Source organism: Rhinatrema bivittatum, chromosome 12 (assembly GCF_901001135.1).
Source record: "Rhinatrema bivittatum chromosome 12, aRhiBiv1.1, whole genome shotgun sequence".
NCBI lineage: Eukaryota > Metazoa > Chordata > Amphibia > Gymnophiona > Rhinatrematidae > Rhinatrema > Rhinatrema bivittatum.
The window spans coordinates 69,326,938-69,348,899 of NC_042626.1; the positions used below are offsets into that span (position 1 = coordinate 69,326,938).

General features: G+C 44.5%; 1 protein-coding gene across 1 annotated transcript in view; it reads left to right on the forward strand.

Annotated features, from left to right (window-relative positions):
- Nucleotides 1–21,962, forward strand: part of KCNH6 (potassium voltage-gated channel subfamily H member 6) — a 118,693-nt gene that overhangs the window by 10,253 nt on the left and 86,478 nt on the right. The window contains exon 2 of the mRNA XM_029573826.1: nt 11,649–11,879. Coding sequence (XP_029429686.1) covers nt 11,649–11,879 — 231 coding nt within the window. The remainder of the gene's footprint in view (nt 1–11,648; nt 11,880–21,962) is intronic.

Below are 21,962 nucleotides of genomic sequence, written 5' to 3' on the forward strand. Positions count from 1 at the left end.
TCCCCCACCCCCACCTCTCCCTCTCCCTGATGACATTTATTGATGCTTCTTTCCAGCTGATTTGTTCTTGCCTGCACAGGCCAATGTTCATGCTGCTTCTTTCCTTCCTGCTGCGGGGTTCAGATACCAGTCATTTCCTTCCTGCTTGCATGTGCCAACACTGAGACCCCTCCTTCCCACCAAAGCTGATGCTACCTCCCTCCAGCTGTGGGTACGTGACAGAATGCAGCTCTCCTCCCTTTGTGGCCCACCAGAATCCGCAGGGCTGAAATCATCTGCACAAAATGATAAAGGAGGAGGGAACTCTTCAGCCTAGAGCTGGGAGACTGCGGAGAGGATATAAGATGAAGGTCTATAAAATCACGAGTGGGATGGAACAGATAAACAGGGGACAGCTATTTACTCTTTCAAACAATACTAGGACTAGAAGATACACTGTATTTTTCACTCAGTGCACAATTAAACTGTGGAAGTTGATGTCAGAGGATGTGGTGAAAGAAGTTAGCAGAACTGGGTTTAAAATGGATTTGGACAAGTTCCTGAAAGTAAAGTCCATAAGGTGAAATTTAGTCTTACCTGTTAATTTCTGTTCCCTGAGTCCTACAACACGAATCCAGACTAGTGGGTTATCTCCACCTATAAGCAGATGGAGACAGGGGACACATTCTTTATCAGTGACAGCCTATATCACTTCTTATATAGGCTGGTGCTGCATCGGCAAGAGTCAATATTTTTATGTTAAAGCAATGGAAGATAACAACTGCCCCTAAAACACAATTAACTTTAGGAACAATAAATAGAGACTTCATAAACAGAAGAAACAGAGGAAACTCTCCTGTCTTTTTGTCCTGCTTAGAAAGCAAACTCTGTTCTGCAGGGACCATATTCCATGTATCTCAGTATGGCACACTGCCACAAGGAGGATAAGTAGCATGGAAGCAGCAGCCTTGGGCATCTCAAAGGCAAAATTGACATTTTCTGCCAAAGATAACAGTGCAGGCCCTGACTTCCAGGGAGGGTCTTGGACTGGTGTAGCAGGACTCAAAGAAAAGAAATTAATAGGTGAAACCAAAACTTCACCTTTCCTCATCATCCTCCTACACCATTTTAGACTGGTACCAAAGCCCATTCCACATGGGTGGGAAGAAGAGAGGTCTGCTCTGAGAATGCCTATCCTAATGCACTAACTCCCTTGGAGTTGCACATCTAATCCAAAGCGTCTATGAGATTGTAACAACTGTTTGCCTTACAGATGTCTTCCAGAGCAGGAACCGCAGCCCAAGCCCTCTTACCAGGAGCATAAAGCACCCCTGGAACCTGTTGACGTTTCAACAAAGGGAATCCTGGGAGCTATGATCCAGGCCCTGCCCTACTGAGGAAACAATCACAAAAAATTGTTGCCCTAAGAGCAGAGCTTTTGCTCCATCAGGGAAATCAGTACACAACTGTTGCCCTGGGAGCAAGCTCCACCAAGGACTGGGCCTAAAGGCTAGAACCCTAGAAACCACAAAACCCTACTGAACCAGACCAGCATGTCCACCATCTGCCAGTGTCAGTGAAATACTATTGCCAATGCAGCATCCAGCCTACATGCCAAGTGATGATGTCACTGAAAAAGAGGTGGGTTCTCTGTCTCCATCTGCTACTAGATGGAAATTACCCACTAGTCTGGACTGGTGGAGCAGCATGATAAGGAAACCATTATTAGCTATATAGACTTGGGAAAGCCACTGCTTATCCATGGTTCTAAGTAAGAAGGATGAGATCTATTCTCTGGGATCCTACCAGGTACTCATGACCTGGATCTGACCACTGTCTAAGACAGGATACTGGGCTTGATGGCCTTTGGTCTGTTGCGTCTGTTGCTGCTCGACGCCCTCACTCCGCCCTCTTTACCTCTGTGGCAACTCACTCCGGGTCTGATGGACGGCTGGCTGCCGCGGAGTCTCCATGCCGTCTCCCTCCGGCGTCCCCGGACCAGCTCGACGTTGCAGATCTGCCATGTTGCCTGAAGACCTAGGGCGTGTGCACGCACGCTCTGATTGAAGTACCAGCAAGGGCGCGAACCTCAGGGGCGTCCCCCTGAGATGACGTCATCCGCTTCCAGTATTTAAAGGTTTCTATTTTCACTATCAGATTGAATTAGCAAGGAAGGGCCGGAAGGACGAATACGGATACATTTCCTCCAAGCTACTCTGCCTCTTCGGACTTACCAGAGGTACCCGCTCCTCGGGGGCCTCGCTCTCTCTTTAACTTTCAGATTACAGATAGGAACCGGTACTCGCTCCTCGAGGGCCCATGTTCCTGGAGGCTCTGAAGATTCTCTAGTGCCTGGAAGCTATCACTACTACAAACAACTGTGAGTTACCATCGCTCTCTCAGAGCTTACCCTGGAACCAGGTACTCGCTCCTCGAGGGCCTATACCGTTCCATTTCCTGAGCTTCCTTGAGACCTTATGTGAGTTTTGTCATCTAGTTCTGTTCATGAACTCTGTCTACTCTGCCTACTGATGTTCTACAGTTTCTCAACAGCTCAGCCATCCTGGATTGCTGTTCCAGTACCTGAGGGACTACAGCCCTGCCGGGCATATCAGCTCACTACCACCACCTCTGGTGGCTTCATCACCTGTTTAATAAAAGAACTAATGTGTGTCTGTCTCCATACTCAAGCCTAGCCGGTGGTCCCTCTCGGGATATCCTCCCGAGGGCGTGGTTACCGGCCCAGGGATCCACCTACAACTATATCAAAGACTACAGATTGCTACTCCGCAGTCAACTAGTGCAGAACTCCTATCTGATTGCTCCTCCCATCGAGCATCAGATCCATTACAGATTGCTAACTCCCAGCTCTAACATAGAGCTTCTCTCAACAGATTGCTAACTCCTCCCCTTTCAGGAGCCCGCAACACAGATTTCTAACATGTTCTGACCCAGCAGGGCAATTTTTTAAATCATGCGTTCTTAAAATCTGATGATTCTGTGCAGAATTTTACCAGGAGTAACACCAGCATGACCTCTGAGCTGCAAGACATAAGCATAAGGAGAGGCAATATGTGGTCTTTAGTGCCTCCTTTTTGAAAATGTTTTTTGGTTGGGAATCATCTCAAATGTTTCCATATTTGGATATATAGACCAAGTTTTACCTGGGACTGTTCAAAATAGTTCACTCTATGCTCCCCCTCCATGGAAGCCCTGAGACAGTGACCCAGGTATTATATGCAGATACTGTGGAGTAAAAGGGAGTGGGCAACGCTGACTGGTAGAGGATTCACTGTTAGATTCCACTCCCTCCTTACGTGACCTTTGCATATCATTAGTGGTTTCTCCACTGTGGCATTAGCAAGCCTTTAATAAGTGATGGAATTTTATAAATGTCTAGTAGAGCCTCTTACTGACTTTCTACCTTTGGTGTACAGTGCCTTAATCGAACAGGGCTCCTTTCCCCCTTCTGGTAACAGGGCCCACGTGACTCTTATCCCGAAACATGGGAAAGATCCGCTGTTGCCGGCATCTTATCGTCCCATTTCCTTATTAAATGTTGACCACAAACTTCTAGCCAAAATCCTGGCTGAGCGATTGGGAGATGTCCTACCACAGTTGGTTAAGCCGGGGCAGGTGGGTTTTGTTAAGAAGCGCTATGCCCTCACTAATATCAGACAGGTAGTTGCAGCTATGGCGTTATGTCAGCGCTCCGATTCTTCTTATCTTATGGCTAGCTTGGACGCCGAAAAAGCGTTTGACCGGGTGGAGTGGGGCTATCTGTTCCGGCTGCTTCCTTTAATGGGGTTTGATGGGTTTTTCCTTCAAGCCATACAGCTTCTCTACCATGACCCGGTAGCCTTGCTCTTGGTGAATGGGATGTTGTCCGCTCCTTTCCCAGTGCTGCGCGGCACTCGTCAGGGTTGCCCACTCTCCCCCTTACTTTTTTTACTCACTATGGAACCCTTGCTGTTAGCCATTCAAGAATCGCCGCTCATCCGTGGAGTGCAGTTTCACTCTGGAACCCAGAAGGAGATTTTCAAGTATGCCACTTTTGCGGACGATGTCTTAGTATTCCTCACCGCCCCACAATGCTCGCTGCCGGCTCTCTTGGAAATTTTTCAAGACTTTGGGACTTTCTCGGGGCTGCGCATCAATTGGGATAAATCCAAGGCTTTGGCGTTTCCGCTGGCGCTTCAGGAGAGATGGACGGGCCCCTTCCCATTACAGTGGGCAGGAACTTCGGTTAAATATCTGGGGATACATCTGTTCACTGATCTAGCAGCCATTTACTCGCTTAATATATCGGGCTTAATTATGCGTACGCGAGATAAATTGACACAGTGGCAGGAACTTCCTTTATCCCTGGGGGGACGAATTAATCTTTTTAAATTGATTCTCTTACCCAAGTGGTTGTATGTGTTGCAGAACTTCCCACTATCTCTCAAGCACAGCGATCTGAAGGCCCTTGACACTCTCATGCGTACCTTTCTCTGGCGGGGAAGAAGGGCTCGAGTCCCATTGTCGTGGCTTAAGTTAAAATGGGGTTTTGGGGGGATGGGAGTTCCAGATCTTTTACGCTATAATATTGCGGCCAACCTAAGACTGGTCCAGGATTGGTTATTGGGAGAATCTAACTTTGTGAGTCACATCGCAGAACACACGTTGGTTGCTCCCTTAGATCTTAAATTTGTCCTGATGTGTTCTCGTCAGGCTCTCCCCAGTACTTTGTTGCAGCACCAGTTAATAAGCCCGATTGTTTATTTATTTATTTATTTATTTTAAGTTTTTCTATACCGGCATTCGCGATGGGTATCGCATCATGTCGGTTTACAATTAACAAGTGAAAAGGTAACAAGAGGTCATAAATAACAATAAATAACATAAATTAAAAAGGTAGTAGTAATAGTAACAATATACAAGTGAAAGTTAAGGGTTGCAGTTACAATAAAACAAGGTAGTAATATAACTTGGAACAGAGAAAAGAAGTAGGGGTTTTTAACTAGATACATATGATACATATATGCCTATCAATGCATTTGAGGTAATAACGAATTGCCCTAATGCTGTGGAGTTAGTGATTAGTCAAAGACTGATTAAGGTTCAGTTTACGTCAGGAAATGCTTTCATAAAAAGCCATGTTTTGAGTCTTTTCCTGAAAGTGGGGAGGCAGGGTTCCTGTCGCAAATCTGGTGGGATGGAGTTCCACAGTGATGGTCCTGCGGTGGAGAAAGCCCTGTCTCTGGCTGTTATGTGTCGCATGGTTTTGGAATGTGGAATTTGTAAGGATTCTTTGTAGGACTCTCTGATTGGTCTATTGGAAGTTAATTTTTTGAGAGGAATTTGAAGGTTGAGCTGAGAGTGTTGATGTATGGTTTTGTAAATAATGGTTATGGACTTATAAATAATTCTGTAGTGAATTGGCAGCCAATGTAAGTCTTTGAGAATTGGTGATATGTGATCTCTTCTCCGGGTGTTTGTTAATATTCTTGCAGCCGTATTTTGAGCCATCTGAAGGGGTTTAGTGTGAGAAGAGGGAAGACCTAATAGTAAAGAGTTGCAGTAATCTAGTTTTGCGAATATTATTGATTGAAGAATTGATCTGTAGTCTTGAAAGTGAAACAGAGGTCTTATTCTTTTTAAGACTTGGAGTTTATAGAAACAGTCCTTAGTAGTTTGATTTATGAATGATTTAAGGTTAAGCTTATTATCAAAGATAGCTCCTAGGTTTCTTACTTGTGGGGTTTGTAAATTCGGTGGTGGATTTGTGTCTGTATTACTGTTTTCGGTGGAAATTAGGAGGAGTTCGCTTTTTGAAGAGTTTAGTATTAGATTTAGGTTGGAGAGGAGTCCGTCAATTTTTTGAAGACAAGATTCCCAGAATTCAAGAGTTTTAGTATAGGATTCTTTGATGGGGATGACTATCTGGACGTCATCTGCATATAGATAGTGTTTAAGGTTTAACTTGTTTAGAAGTTGGCAAAGAGGGAGAAGGTAGATATTAAAGAGCGTTGGTGAGAGGGAGGAGCCCTGTGGAACTCCTGAAGAGGAAGCGTAGTGCTGAGATTCTTTGTTGTGTAGTTTAACTTTGTATTTTCTGTTCCCTAAGTACGATTTGAACCACGATAGAGCTGTTCCTGTTATTCCAATATTTGCTAATTGAATTAGTAAGATGGAGTGGTTAACCGTATCAAAGGCAGCTGAGAGGTCCAGGAGGATTAGCAAGTAAGCTTGACCTTTGTCCAGGCCCATGATAAGGTAGTCAGTCAGGGAGATTAGTAGTGATTCTGTACTTAAAGATTTCCTGAAACCATATTGGGTCGGGAACAGAATTTTATGTTCTTCGAGGTAGTCTGATAGTCTGGAGTTAACCAATTTTTCCATTACCTTGGCTATGAACGGGAGATTTGATATAGGACGGAAATTGGTGGGATCATTGGGGTTTAAGTTAGGTTTTTTTAAGAGCGGTTTGATGGATGCAATTTTCAGGTCGTCAGGATAGATTCCTTGTGCTAGTGAACAGTTAATGATGTCTGTCAGAGCAGTAGAGATGGTGTCTGGTATTAGCAGGAGAAGTCTGGATGGGATGTAGTCTGATGGGTGTGATGAGGGTTTCATTTTCTTCAATGCAGAGAGTATCTCTGATATAGAGAATAGTTCGAAGGATTGTAGAGAAGTGTCTTTGTTGTGATGGAAGTATAGGTTTGATGTATCTGAAGTATTGGGTCTCAGCTGTGTTAGGGAGGCTTGGCGATTTCTGACTGCGCAGCTACATATTCCCACCCAATGTGCGTGTATGCTGCCATTAATGGGAAACCCAGATTTTTCACCTGGTGACCAGTCCCGTGGGTTTCGAGAGTGGCAATCAAAAGGTATAGTCCAAGTGGGTCATGTGTTAGATCCCATGGGCGAGATACTCACATTTGAGGAACTCCGGGATTTATATGAGCTACCAAATAGTCAATTATTTAGTTATTTGCAAATTCGCCATTACATACATTCTCTGCCACCTCCCACTAAAATGCCTGGTCACGTTCAAGCTCTCAATAGATTCTTCCATTTTGAAAGCAACCGAGGGATCTCTCTCTCACGGTTTTATCAGGAGTTGCTTCAAGGTCATGCCACAGATATACTTCACATCTCCGTGGAGCGATGGGGGCGAGATGGTGACTTCACCATACCGGTAGCAGCTTTTACTGCATGTATGAAGAATGTGACCAAAGTTACTGGTAATATGTATTATCGGGAAATGCATTTCAAATTCCTGCGAAGAGCATATGTTACCCCCCAACTTGCTTTTCAGGCTAAAATGACTCCAACAGCGACCTGCCCGCGCTGTACCTCTGCCCTAGGGACTATGTCCCATGTATTTTGGACCTGTCCTTGTATTCAAAATTATTGGGGTAAGATTGTGTGCTATTTGAGGCAGCTTTTGAATATTAATCTCTCACTTTCTCCTTATGTGCTCTTATTTGATTGCATTCCCCGACCGCTTGTTCAAGGTGTGGGCATACGTTTATTTTTGAAGAAAGCAGCAGCTGTGGGGAAGAAGGTTATATTACTTAGTTGGTGGGAGCTGGAGCCCCCTTCTCTTTGGACTTGGCGGATCCATCTACATCGCATGATGCAAATGGACAATTTGGACTCGAAAGCCTGTCTGCAACATCGTCGTCGGTTCCTGCAGATTTGGGACGCCTACCTGCAGGCTTTGCCACATCGTTCCAGAAGCTTGGTGCTTAATGATTGACTGTAGTTTGTACGGACTGACCTACTTGCTCGCGGATGCTCGATGAGAGCGACTGGACGATATATATTGAAGTGGCCTTTGGGAAGAGGGTGGGGGGGGGGGGGACAGTTATAGGTAGAGTGGATAGGGGTAGGAGGGAGGGATCCGTGAACATTGAGGGAAGTTAGGAGATGGGGGATGGGTCCTTAATCTGGACCTCAGTATTACGATTGGGGCTGTATAAGAAAGGTTGCATCTCTGGTTAATGTTTTTGTTTATCAAGTTGTCTTGGCTTAATATAATTCCCCGATGGCTAAATAAGGATACAGATGGGTTGGAGGGAGGGTGGGAGATTGTGTATGTTTATAAATGAGCTAAAGTCTGGCTGTTAAATGCAATCTGTTCCGGGACTGTGGCAGTGTCCACACAGCCTGGGTGGCATGTACTTCATTGTTGCTCAATAAAAATTGTTTGAACATAATAAGTGATGGATAGCTGACATACCCTCAGTCAGCCCATTAAGCAATCTGTTTCCATATACCCCAAGATGAATTGCTGGGCATGGAGGAGAAAAATGTGTGCGTGTGTTCCAGCACCTGTGGACCTTGAAACAAAAAGAGTCCGAAGCCACTAGGATGTATTTTCCACCGTCTGCTGAGCCACTATAATATTTTGCATTAATTATGCATTAATCCTTATAGTTGAGAAGTAACAAGGCCTGGCATTTAAGGGCAGGGCAAAATACATGTTTTTCTCTCATCTGTACTGCTTGGAATCCTGCCAGCAGTGGTGCCAGGAGACTTGTTCAGGCAGCAAGAATTGATGATTACTGCAAGGTTGGAGCCGAGGACACTTTTAATGATGAAACCAGCTGATGAGGTGCAGAAGAGAAATCTCAGCTCACAGCTATTGCTTGCCACCTATTTAGCTGCCCCTCAGATTTTCTTTTCGCTTTTGACATGAAAAATGGGGGCACTTCAGAATCTAGGTATGCCACCCCTGCAGTGACTGCCGTGGGTTTAACGGTGTATGCAGAGACCGCAGCAGCTCAGCAGGCACTGTTTCATCAGCGTGTGTTACTCCTGTTGTTCCAATTTGTATATGAGTGTTACTGCACCAGGATATGAAATACTAATTACAAATTTCATTTTGCCAGCCCTGACAGGGTACTTTAAATAGGGCTATTCCATTCTGTTTGTGCTTTGAAAATACAATATGCAGGGAACACCCCTGGCCCAACGCCCACACAACTATCAACTTTAAATATCTACTTCTGTGCACAAATCTTCAGACATTTTACTGCTTCTTCTAGGGCATTTTACCATGGCTGGGCAAATAAATTGTAGTAAATAAGGGATCTGTAACATTAACCTACCATGGCAGCTTTTAAACAGATTTAACAAGTACAGTACAACAAGAAATACAAGAATTACAGAAGAATTCATATGAGCTCTTTTTAATCTAAAAAACAATCTTTTGCTAGATCCACAAAAGGAAAAATGTTTTTGGTCAATTTTGGATTAGATCTATAAATTTTATGGGAAAGCATGATTTTGATTTCTACCTTTTACATTGATGCATCTATTCTGAAATTGTGGTTGCTGAAGCCTGAATGGTTCAGGAGATAATGTGCATATAGACAAAACAAATAAGTGATTTTTCTTTTCTTTTCTTTTTTAGAAAACTGCTAAAAATGAACTGTAGCTAGTATAACTTCTCAAACTCCAATCCAGTTTCATCTCTGCTCAGAATACAGATTATACAGTAAAACTGAAACTGGCAATTCTTAAAAATGTAATTAAACGGATAATGTCCCTACCCTGTGACATTTGTTTTAATTTTCTGGGTTTTGATATAAGGATGGCCATGTTGGTTTTATATTTTTTTAAATGTTGTACACCACATTGGGCAGGTCCTTGGGTCCTGGCTCTGCAGTATTTAAGAAATAAAGGGAGTGGAATGTATTTCCATTCTTTATTCCGCCTTATCCTATAACAGGCACAAAGTGGAGTACAAAGAAAGATGTGAAATGTAATATGTGTGTCTGGGGCTGAGTGGGTGAGGACATAAGAACATAAAACTGGGAACTGAACAATGCAAAACGATATAGCTAGCAATGCATGGCCGCACTGATTTCATAAGGGGGGGATACCTAGCAATAAGATAAACATGGCGCATAAAAGTGGAAGCCTCTTTCATAGTTAATATTACGTAGTCCCACTTCCCTACAAGCCAGTTAAGAAGATTACAAATATTTCTTTTTTAAAAATGCAGGGATTCTCTGCAGGTTATGAAATGTGTCTCTGCAGGTTATGAAATGTGTCAGCTTTCAAGACCCCACAGAGGCCCCTTCCTCAGATGTGACCAAGAGGAGACCCTATAGGGGACTCAAAAGGGTCATTATCTTTGCATAATTCTCACACTGGTTCAATAAAACATACTTTATCCTGCAAAGGATCCAGTTTTTCTCCTAGAAATCCTATTGGTCCAGAACTTGGAAATTCCAACTTTTTCCAGAATTGCTGGCGTTTCCCCCTCACTCTCCTTCAGCTCTCATGTGGGGTTGACTACTCCAAAGGTTCTTACTTAAAATGGTTTCTTTATATGAGATTTAATCCTGTTTTGGCAATGGTCACTACCTAGTAGCAGTTTCATACCTTTGCCAATTCAACCTCTTTTCGGTATAAGACCAAAATGCCCCATTCTGTCTGGCCAGCATGGTGTTTAAATTTGTAACTGTTGTTCTGTAAGGGTTATGCCCCGTGCTTCATTTCCATTCTCTTATAATAAAAAAAAAAGTATGATTATAAAAAAATGATTTATATTCTGCCTTTTGTAGAACTTCAAAGCGGATTACATTCCATTACTGTAGGTTATTTTCCTATACCCAGAGGTCTTAAAAACCAAGGGCCTGATGGACTTAGGCAATTCTTCCATTCTGTGATTTATGGGAAAATGCCTTCATGAATCAGGCCCTAGGTTTGTACCTGAGGCAATGGAGAGTGAAATGAATTGCCCAAGTGGCGTGCAATTAGGGATCCCTCTGTATTTATCCCACACCCTTTTCAATTCCGTCACCACCTCCTCCTAGAGAGCATTCCAGGCATTAACCACCTTTCCTGATTTTGTTTCTAGTAGCATCAAGGGGTGGGGCATAAAACAACCCCTCCACCAATATTGTACAGCCAAAAGGCCCAGGTTCATCCTCAGTTCTTCACAAATTCAGTCCTCAAGCGCCACAGCCCAGTCACGTTTTCAGAATTTCCACAATAAATATGGCATGAGATCTATTTACATAGAATGGGGGCACTACATGCAAATAGATCTCATGCACATTCATTGTGGAAATCCTGAAAACCTAAATGATTGCAGTGCTTGAAGACAGAGTTCATACACCCCTAGCTTAGGTTTTGCATTTGGACACCAGCAGGGCCGGTCGCGCTAGTCACGTGGTCTGCCGAGCGCGGCCATGACAGAGCCGCGCTCGGCAGACCACGTGGTATCTCCTGGGCCGGCCTGGGCGGCAAATCCCCAGGCCGGTCGTCAGCGGGACTACGCCGCTGGACACCAGCTAAAAAAGCCAAGTAGCAAACACAGATCAGTTTTGCAATTACTATCCATGGCATTTCTGGCTCAGGGTGGACTTGCCACAGTGAATGTGTGCTGTCCAATTCATGTAAGAACTGTTTGATAGAAAAGTCTCATTTCACTACCAGGACGATATGATGATGTTGGAAACAGGCATAGACTTCCTACAGCAACATAGAAAAGATGCATGTCAGGTTTTTTAACTGACCCAATGTCAAGAGATTCACTTCCTGGCCTGAATCCCTACAGAAGTGCATATGGCCCCCATGTATTCTAAACAGTGCTCTTCCCCTGCAGTCCCCACTGAAGATTTTTCTGTTTCTAAGCTCACATTTCTCCATTTGATTCTTCTCAGGCCGCAAGTTTCTCATTGCCAACGCACAGATGGAAAACTGTGCCATTATTTACTGTAATGATGGCTTCTGCGACATGTTTGGATACTCGCGGGTAGAGGTTATGCAGCGCCCCTGCACCTGCGACTTCCTCATGGGACCCAAGACCACCAACAACTCCATCACACAGCTGGCGCAAGCGTTGCTGGGATCAGAGGAACGGAAGCTGGAGATCCTGTACTACAGGAAGGAAGGTATGAATGCGGCACCACGTGGGGCCTGCAGAGCAAGCCCACGGGGGTTTTGGTGCAATGTGCAGAACTCCATAAAGCCAGATGTTCTAAGGGCCTTTCCCCATTTTGGTATGTATGGGAGTGGTTCTAAACTTTTGCCCCATGATCATGGAGTGCAGGAGCTGATACCATGACAGGGCAGAGCTGGAGTTAGAGATTTGGAAGAAGGGAACAGACTGCAGCATGCATGAAAATATTGAGGGAAATCACTTTCCCTCCAGGGGGTGCATAGTACTGTGTAATGTAGTGCCCCGAGTTAGGGAGCAGGTCTCCATCTGCGCTCTACTGACCCAGTATCCCAACATGACCTTAGAGGCATGAATCAGTACCAACTCAATTCCCCAGCATGGTATAAGAGGCTGTGTTCTTGGTGATGGTACTGTTTGGAAGAGATGTCAAACGGCCTGCTTTTTAGATGATACTGTGAGCTTTACGGTTCCTATGCCATGGTTCTGTAAAATGTTAGCCCTGCTGCCACCCAGCTCAAGTTGTACAATTTTTGAAACTTGCTCAAATCACCTCCCTGTCTCACATGCAACAAAATGCAGATGGTAGATGCAAAAGACTGTCACGTTACTTCAATACCCAGGAGCCACATAAACACATTTTTCCTCTTCCCAACATGTTTTACTTGCCCAGTGCACCCAAAAAAGCACAAGAAAAATATCCACACGTGCCACTGTTTCTTGCCCAGGCAGTTTTCTTCTTTTACGACAATATAGAAAAGCAAAAATCATTCAAGTACAGGTTCACACACACACATACACACACACATACACACACACACTCTCACAAACACACACACACACACACACACACATACACACACACACACTCACAAACACACACACACTCACACACACACACTCACAAACACACACACACTCTCACAAACACACACACACACACACAAACACACACACACCCCTTCCAATGTTGTAGCATTCTGAAATCTAAAAAAGTTAAAAACAAGAGGTGGCCCTTTCTATTGAAAATCTCATCCGTTATTTAGCAGCAGCTCCTCATGCATTACTCATAATATCCAGAGATTACGGGGATTAGCATAAGGTAATTGCCTGTACTGTGGAGAAGCAGCAGTGAGCAGCTGCAGCTAATTCTTCTTCTGAGACAAGGATGTCTTTTGGTGACACGGTGCTCATATATTTCCGGTGTTCTCAGGGATTGCTGGGTCGCCTTCTTTCTATCTCAGCAGTGTGCCCTTCAGTCTATTTTGTTGTGCAGTAAAGAATTGAAGCAGAAATTAGTTCTTACCTGATAATTTCCTTTCCTTGAGTCCAGTCAGACCAGGTCAGATGAATGGGTTATGCTCACCAACCAGCAAATGGAAACAGAGACTAATAGGTTACCTGATGTCACTCCTTATAATGCATCTTGCTGACCTCAGCCTGTCAGTTTTATCTACAGTATAATAAGTTAACTGTAGACAACATCAACTTTAACCATTATCAATATGATTAATCACTTTAACAACCAGAAGACTGCCAAGAACAAGTAACTAGGAAGCCAGAAGAGAAAGTAAGAGAAAGCAAAGTTCTTACCTGCTCTGATGAGAAGACCGCAGGAGTAAATATCAACACAGAGATTGACTGAAAGTTTCCCAGTTTGGCAGCACAGGAAGGGTCCTGGACTGGTCTGACTAGACTAAAAGGAAATTATCAGGTAAGAATTGATTTCTCCTTGCTCTTCATCCAGTCAGACCAAGCCAGATAAATGAAATGTACCAGAGCTAGTCCAGAATAGGGTGGGATAATGCCAAACCTGCTCACAAGACCTCGGAAGAGGCCTCCTCCCTGATGCCTATTATTGAAGCAATAATGCTTCAAAAAGGTAATGAAGGTCAAGAGCTGCTCTGCAAATTTCCAGATGAGACACCAAACGCAGCCCTGCCCCCGAAAAAGCTTACGCGCGTGAGGAAGCCGCGTGAATTTACTTAGGCAAGGTCTTACCAAAAACCCATAGGATTCAGCAAACACTTCCTAAATCTTATGAGCTATAGCCTTACCAGATTTGTAGCTTTATCACCTAATCACTCATCACTATACAGCACAACAGAAGAACTGACTTCCTGAAGGCATAGTCATTATGAGATATTGCAGGAGAAACCCCCTCACATCCAAGTCATATATCAGTCTATATTCAGACCAATCTGAATGCTTGCTAAAGGAAGGTAAGCAGACAGACTGATGCATATGAAAAACAAATCTTTGATGCCAACAAGGGTTCATCAGTAGAATTCATTCAAGCTGAACAAAATGTCAGCAGGAAAAACTCTTAAAAGATAAACAGATTTAAGAAGAATCTTGAAGTTCAAAGTGCAACCTTGTTAGAAGGAGAACACCAAATTTAGGCCTGGATTTTATGGCCGGTGATAACGGGGGAGGGGGGGGCGAAGATATCACTGCTGGCTTTCGCACCCAATAGCGCCATTGTAAAAGGTGGTGCTATTGGGTGCGAAACTGGCAGTGAAAAGGACCCTTACCTTTTCGCCGTCAGCAACATCTTCGCAGAGTTGGCCCCAGTGCCGCCCCGACTCCTCCTATTCCAGGGACGACTCTGCCCCCATTTAGTGATCGCACACGAAAAGTCCCTTTTCGCGTGCAATCTCTTTTGAAAATGACCCCCTTAGACCCCCAAAAAGGTAACAGGAAATGCCCATGAGGACCTAAAATGCTCAATGTCCCTTAGAAATTGAGACACATCCAGATGCAATTGCGAGAGTCCACCCATTATACGCCCCTTATAGCATGTGAGAGCTGCAGACTGCACCTACAATCAACTAAGAGCCAAAACCACTTCAAATCCACACATACGTTAAGGACATGGAACACCTTCTTGCTCTTAAGGAATAATCTTCCTTATTTAGAGGAGCCCTTACAAGGGCTAAACTGCAAGATCCTCAAGCAGAAGCAACCCCTGGTTTAACAGCTCTCAGTGAGAAAAAAATGCTCAATGATCTGAGGTGCAACATTTTTACTAGTCCTAAAGACCCCAGGCACCACAGACATTTCAGAGCCTCCAGGATCCCCAAACATGGAAACTCTAAATCTTATAACACCAGCTCCCTACTATAGGTCAAGGAGGAAGGAAACTGGAGCACCACTGCTAAACAACTCTGAATCAGAACATCAAACCTGACAGACGAGGCCCCTCAATGGGCTGAAAGAACATTTCTGGCCTTGCATTCCTTTAGGTTGCCCTGAGAACCCTGCCATGCGGCCACAATTCAGTCAACGGCTTCTGAAACAGAGACCTATTCCCAGAATTGATCACCTTGCACCTGAGAAAATTCACCTGAACATATTGAATACCTGCTAAGAATGCTCCGCAAATACCTACTGCGTTTTCCCCTCTAGAAAGGAAAATCTCTTGAACGCCAATGAATATCTTGGCTTCCACTGATTGATGGACCAACTTGTTTCCTAGAGGGTCCATTGAACTTGAGACATTTGACCCAAAGAATGCACCTCTGGCCTGTTAAATTGGAATCTATCACTTCCATCACCCAAGCTGAGGGCTCAAGATTCCATCTACCTCCAGGTTTCTACAAACCAACTATCCTGAGGGAATCCATCACCACAAACCAAATGGAAGAGCTCTGTGAATGGAAATTCTACCTGGAGCATAAAGCTCTTTGCAGAAGGCTCATATGTAACCTTGCCCAAGGTACAGTTCCAACTCCGCTGCCATTGAACAAAGAAGCTGCAGAGAACTCCAGGCCATTGGGCGTCTGATTCATAAGAATGAATGGAGCTATCCCCCTTTCAAATAGAGCTCCCAGATATTTCAGGGTTTGCATAGATTGTAGAAAGCTTTTGGAGTAATTAAACATCCAACCCAAGTCTTGCAAATACCTTCTGGGTAACCAGAATACTCTCCTGAATTTACCAGTATCAAGCAGACACTGCGAGATGGATATATCAATATCTTGTGCAGGCAGCCACTGCCGCAATCTCCCATGCATTTGGAAAGGACCCTGGAGCTGTGGCGAACCCAAAGGGTAGAGCTTAAAACAGAAAATGGCTCCCTAACACCACAATCCAAAGGCATCGTCATAGTTACTGACTTCAAGATTACCATTACAAAAAGAAAACCAGCTGACTCATTTCGATTCCAAAAGGTCCAATTAGATGTTACCTGCTAATTGGCCTTACTTTAAGCCTAAACTAAAGTAGTGTTTGCTGCATTCCTACTTTGACTCTCGTTGTTGCTTTGTTGATTTACTTTAGTCCTGACAGACCAGTCTACACAAATGGGAAATAATCTGACTATTATTTTGCTGTGAAGTGAGAGAACAGACACTGCTGGGATCTGAACTCAGGAGTCCTGTTGACAATGGTACACTGGGGTAGCAGATGGAGGCAGAGACTAAAATCTCAGCACCGACTTCACTCCTCTTATAAGGCTCTGGTGCTGCCTTAGCTCCTCAGTATTTTGTGCCATAGCTAAAAACGCCCAAAGGCAATTATTAGTTTTGGTTTCCCAAATTATCATTGTAACCCAAAACCTGATACCATAACCAAAGTTTGGTCCCCGATTGCTGGCCTGGGAGAAAGAATTCCTACTCCACACTCATAACTAGGATTTCTGCTTTCTGCATGGACAGGCTCATATGGTAGATTTTTCCTTAAGGATAAGGATCCCCAGGAACTCAAAGAAAGATATTAGAAACAAAATCTCTTCACTAGTCTCTATATGTATTTCCACATATATGTATAATTCTATGTACATGTACCTAAATATGCACACACACACACACACACACACACATCTTTTTTTTCTTTTCTCTTTTGGAATTATCATTCTCTTACTGGGATGTGACTGTAGACTGTTCTGTCAGGACTAAAAGAAAGCCAATTAGCAGGTAAGATCTAATTGAACCTTCCTTATTGTCCTGCCAGACCAGTCTACACAAATGGAATGTACCTAAGTGTATTCATGCCGGGTGGGATCAGCTTAGACCTGGCTCCAGGATCCTCATGGTAAATGCTGTATCCTTCTCTGAAGGTACAGCCTCAACTAATCAATTAAGCCTGATACTTCACTTGGAATACATATGCAGCGCAGCTCACTGCTTCAGTGGCAGGGGGGATGAAGAAAAGAGGATTTATATTTAGGCAACAACCAACAAGGACTGAATTACATAGTCTGGGTAAACAAGTAATTATGGGCCGGATTTTAAAAGCCCTGCGCGCGTAAATCTGGCCGGATTTACGCACGCAGGGCACTCACACGCAGGCGCGCCTATTTTGCATAGGCCGCCGGCGTGCGCACAGCCCCGGGACGCGCGTAAGTCCTGGGGCTTCGTAAAAGGGGCGGGGGAGGGGGCATGTCAGGGGGCATGTCCGGGATCAGGGGGCGGTTCGGGGAAGGACCAGAGGCGTGGTGCCAGCCCGGGGGCGTGGTCGAGGCCTCCGGACCAGCCCCCGGGTCGGGTGATGGCGCGCCAGCAGCCCGCTGGCGTGCGCAGATTTACGCCTGCTTTCGGCAGGCGTAAATCTGCCAACAAAGGTAGGGGGGGTTAGATAGGGCCGGGGGGGTGGGTTAGGTAGGGGAAGGGAGGGGAAGGTGCGGGGGGGGGGTGGAAAGAAAGTTCCCTCCGAGGCCGCTCCAATTTTGCGCGCGCCGACCCCGGATTTTATAAGATACGCGCGGCTACGCACGTATCTTATAAAATCCAGCGTACTTTTGTTCGCGCCTGGTGCGCCAACAAAAGAACGCGCTCGCGTAAATTTATAAAATCTACCCGTATGGGTGTAGCTTGCTTGTTACAGCAGTTACTACCCCGAATCAATTAAACTTGATACTTCACTAATATGCAGCTCCTGCACTGCTCTCTACATCAGTGGCGGGGGTGGAAGTTAAATAGAACCAAAAAGTTACTAATAAAGGCCAAGAGTATCAGATAAGTATGAGAAAAAAATAAGTGTGAAAGCTTGCTGGGCAGACTGGATGGGCCATTTGGTCGTCTTCTGCTGTCATTTCTATGTTTCTATGTAACTGTCCTGTAAATGTATGCAGAGCTGCCCTTGCAGCCGTCCCACAAGTTTCCACTGGCCCACTCAGTACACACTGCCCCTGATAATGTCTGGACCTTTGCTAAGTGTGCCTTGGACCCTCAAGTCATTGTTTGCAATGTGTATGCTACCATGATTACTTACTGCATTGAGCAATTGCTGCCTTAGAGGCCACTCTGTGGGTTCCTGTGGCTGACCTGACTGTCTTCTTGAACTCATCTGTGACTTGCTAATATCAAGTAAAAGCACTGTGCCTATCTAGCGATCTAAGTTCTCGCGTCTGACCTTGACTTTCCATTTTTATAATGTCCGGAAATGAAATCTCTTGATTTAGTGGAAACACCATTCCTAGAGCAAAGAGAGCATCCTGGGCACTATGATACTCCCTTGTGCTCAAGCACAGCCTGATAATATCTTTTTTTTTTTTTATTCTGCTTTTCAGCACTTCAAGCAGCCTATATCCAGGTACTGCAGGCACCTTCCTATCTCCCGAGGGCTACCTGAAGCCCTGGAGGGAGACTTCCACCCCGGGGTAGGAAGAAAAATGACTTGTTCAAGTCTACAGAGAGCAGCAGTGTGATCTGCCCCTAGTCTGCAGCCTGCTGCGCTAGCCACTAAGCTATTCCCCTGCATCTTTGCAATCTTTTACCCCTGATAAGGCTGATCTTGCTGATGGTCCAAGACTCTAGACTTTGCTACATGGCCCATCTTTGCAAAGGCAGTCCTAATGCCTGTCATTACCTATCCTCCTTGTATATCTGCTTCTCTTCACAGCCAGGGCTATGAAAGAGCAGACATGGCTCTTCTAGGTGGAAAAAATAACTTTGTATGTCCCTCCCAGACTAAAGCTAGGGAATGTGCAGGCTTCTAGCAGATCCATGTTCCAAAACTTGGATGTCAGCTATGATTCTCCCAGGCTATTTGAACCCTCTGGTTCCTGCTTTTCCTCCTCAGCCTGGGGGCTTCTTCATCTAAGAGCTTATTGGAGTTAACCCAAAGGGAACACCTCTAGAAGCCCCTTACTTGATCTTTAGTAGGGCAAAGGCTCCTTCTGCCAGACCTTACATTTCTAGGTCTCCAGACTATCAGCTCCCAACTTCCTATATATGAAGATCTTGGCTGCTCGGTTCTACAGGGAAAACTCTTTCACGGATCAGATCTGACTGACTTGCCAAGGTATGTGATAGCTCTCTGTTCTCTCAGTTTGTTCTCAGCCAATAAGGGAGCATTTTAGCTCCTACTTAGCTGCTCATTTTGAGCTAGCAGCCAATATTTTTTGGACTTTACATTCACCAGGGAAATTCTAGGTGGCCCACAGTTGTCCTCTGCCTGGACCCAGCCACCTTGGTTCTCCACTAGGATTTCTATTCCTGCTTCTGTTAGATTAATCGCATTCTCCGATTCATGCCAAAAGTGCTCCTGTACCCTGAAAGGGAGTTTCTATCCACACCCTCCTAGAGGCAATAGTGCAGACTTCTCTAACCAGCAGACACTTGGGAAGGACTCATTATGCTGAGGTGCTCACCTGAGAGCACAGGGGTCACTCGGCCCTACTTGTAATAAAGCATTGTTTTGTACACTGCTTAGCATTGAATTTTCAAAATAAGCGATATATAAACCCTTATAAATAGTCTAAGGCACTAAAAGGAGGAGATATTATTTCTCCTGCAGGTATTGGAAGGTTTCACTGCTCCTTGCCCTCGGGTATCTGGAGTCCCAGCTACTCCTTGCTACTGTCCTTGAGAGGTCCAGGAGCGGGCATCTGATCCACATTTGGCCATAGGGCTCTCCTGGTCCTGGAAATCCCCCTATGGTGTTCCCTCACCGAAAGAGAAGGCTTCCCCGAGCTTCTGTCACTGAATATCCTGGTACTTGAAAATCCTTACTAGCTAAGGGCAACAGATGCCCGCCCCATATCCTTTTATTTATTTATTTGTTTATTTATTTATTTATTTATTTATTTAAAGGCTTTTATATACCGATGAACATTGGGAACAACTCATCGGTTCACATTGAACAAACAATTCAGCTAAACGAGCTTTACAGAGAACAATAAACAATGCACATAAAATTGAACAAAAATGGGTAGGTAGATAAAGGGGGCAAAGCAACTAGGGCAAACTGCAAAATTAAACTGAACATAATACAAATTACAACAATGTGGAATCAATATATAGTTGATTAAATTTAATTATATACCAACAGAAAGTCATATAAGTTAGAATAACAGAATTCAGAGGGAAAATGTATGTAGTTAAGCGTAAGCTTGTCTAAAAAGGGAAGTTTTCAGATTTTGCTTAAATTTTCTTGGGCAAGGTTCCTGACGCAGGAAGGATGGGAGCTTGTTCCATAGGACGGGTCCCGCCAAAGATAATGCCCGAGTTCTAGTGGAAGCGAGTTTAAACTGCTTGGGGGAAGGGATGAGAAGTGTTGCTTTATGTTGCTGTCTTATGGGTCTGTTTGAGCTGTGAAACATAAGGTGCTCAGTGAGCCAGTGTATGTTTGGTTGTGGAGTGCTTTATGGATAAGGGTGAGAGTTTTATATGTTATTCTTTTAGCAACAGATAACCAATGAAGGTGTTTTAGAACCGGAGTGATGTGATCGTTTTTGTGTGTGTTAGTGAGGATCCGTGCTGCAGCATTTTGTAGTAATTGCAGTGGTTGCAGTGTGTTTTTGGGTAAACCGAGGAGAAGGGCGTTGCAGTAGTCAATTTTGGGTAGAATGAATGCTTGTAAGATAGTGCGAAAGTCGCTGAGGTGTAGTAAGGGTTTGATTTTTTTGAGGGTGTGAAGTTTAAAATAGCAGGTTTTGATTGTGTTGTCAATGTATTTTTTGTAGGTGAGATGGCTGTCAATGGTGATGCCAAGACTGCGCACATGTTCGTTGGAAAAAGTAGGGGAGAGAGGCTTATGGCCTAGTTGCAGGGAGGGGGAAATGCTTTGATGAGTGATGTGTAGTGTCTCTGTTTTGGCAGTATTGAGTGCTAGGAAGTTGCGTGTCAAGAGTGTATTAATCACCATTAAGGTGGAATTCAAGGTCTCAGTAGCTTTTTGAAGAGTGTCATTAACAGGAATAAGGATTTGCACATCATCGGCGTAAATGAAGTGCGGGAGGCCTAGATTGGATAGCAGGTTGCATAGAGGGAGGAGGTAGATGTTAAACAGAGTGGAGGACAGGGAGGAGCCTTGGGGGACACCTTGTGGCAGGGGGATAGTTTTGGAGGTGCAGTTGCAATGCCTATATCTGAGAGGCATTGAGCAAGTATTTTGTGATTGACCGTGTCAAATGCAGCTGAGATATCCAGGAGGATCAGAATATGTGATATGCCTTTATCAAGACTTTTGAGGATGTAATCGGACAGTGAAATTAGTAGAGTCTCAGTGCTGTGGTGTCGCCGAAAGCCGAATTGTGATTGTGCAAGGATGTTGTGTTCATCTAGGTAATCAGTAAGTTGCCAGTTGACTGCCTTTTCAAGGATTTTGGCGATAAAAGGTAAATTAGAAATAGGATGGAAGTTGGTAAGGTCGGCAGGATCAAGTGTCGGTTTTTTCAAGATAGGTTTGATAATGGCATGTCCTACTTCTCGTGGAAGAGAGAGAGAAAATACTTCTGGACCAGCCCTCCCCTCCCCAACCAGGATTTTGGTTTGGAGGGGGGGCAGAGGGAGCTTCCAATAAGGGAAGAGACACAAAACCTTCCTACACAGAAACCTGGGGAGAGGACAAGAGAGGGAAAAACCGGTTAAGCAGATTCTCCTATCTAAGCTGGGAGTCCTCAGGTATGCCGCCTTCTGCTGCCAGCTATGGTCTTCCTGAAGATAACGCTCATTTCTTGGCTCAAGTTTCCCACTCTGAGGAAATGTTCTCCCTGTGAGAACAAGAATACTGGCTGGGTAAACATAGCTAGACAGTCAGGTAGAGCTCAGAAATAAATGCAATCACCTTGCTGAAGTAAGGTCCCTCAATGTGTGCATTTGTTTTTTTGTTTGGGGGGTGGGGGGAGGATCTG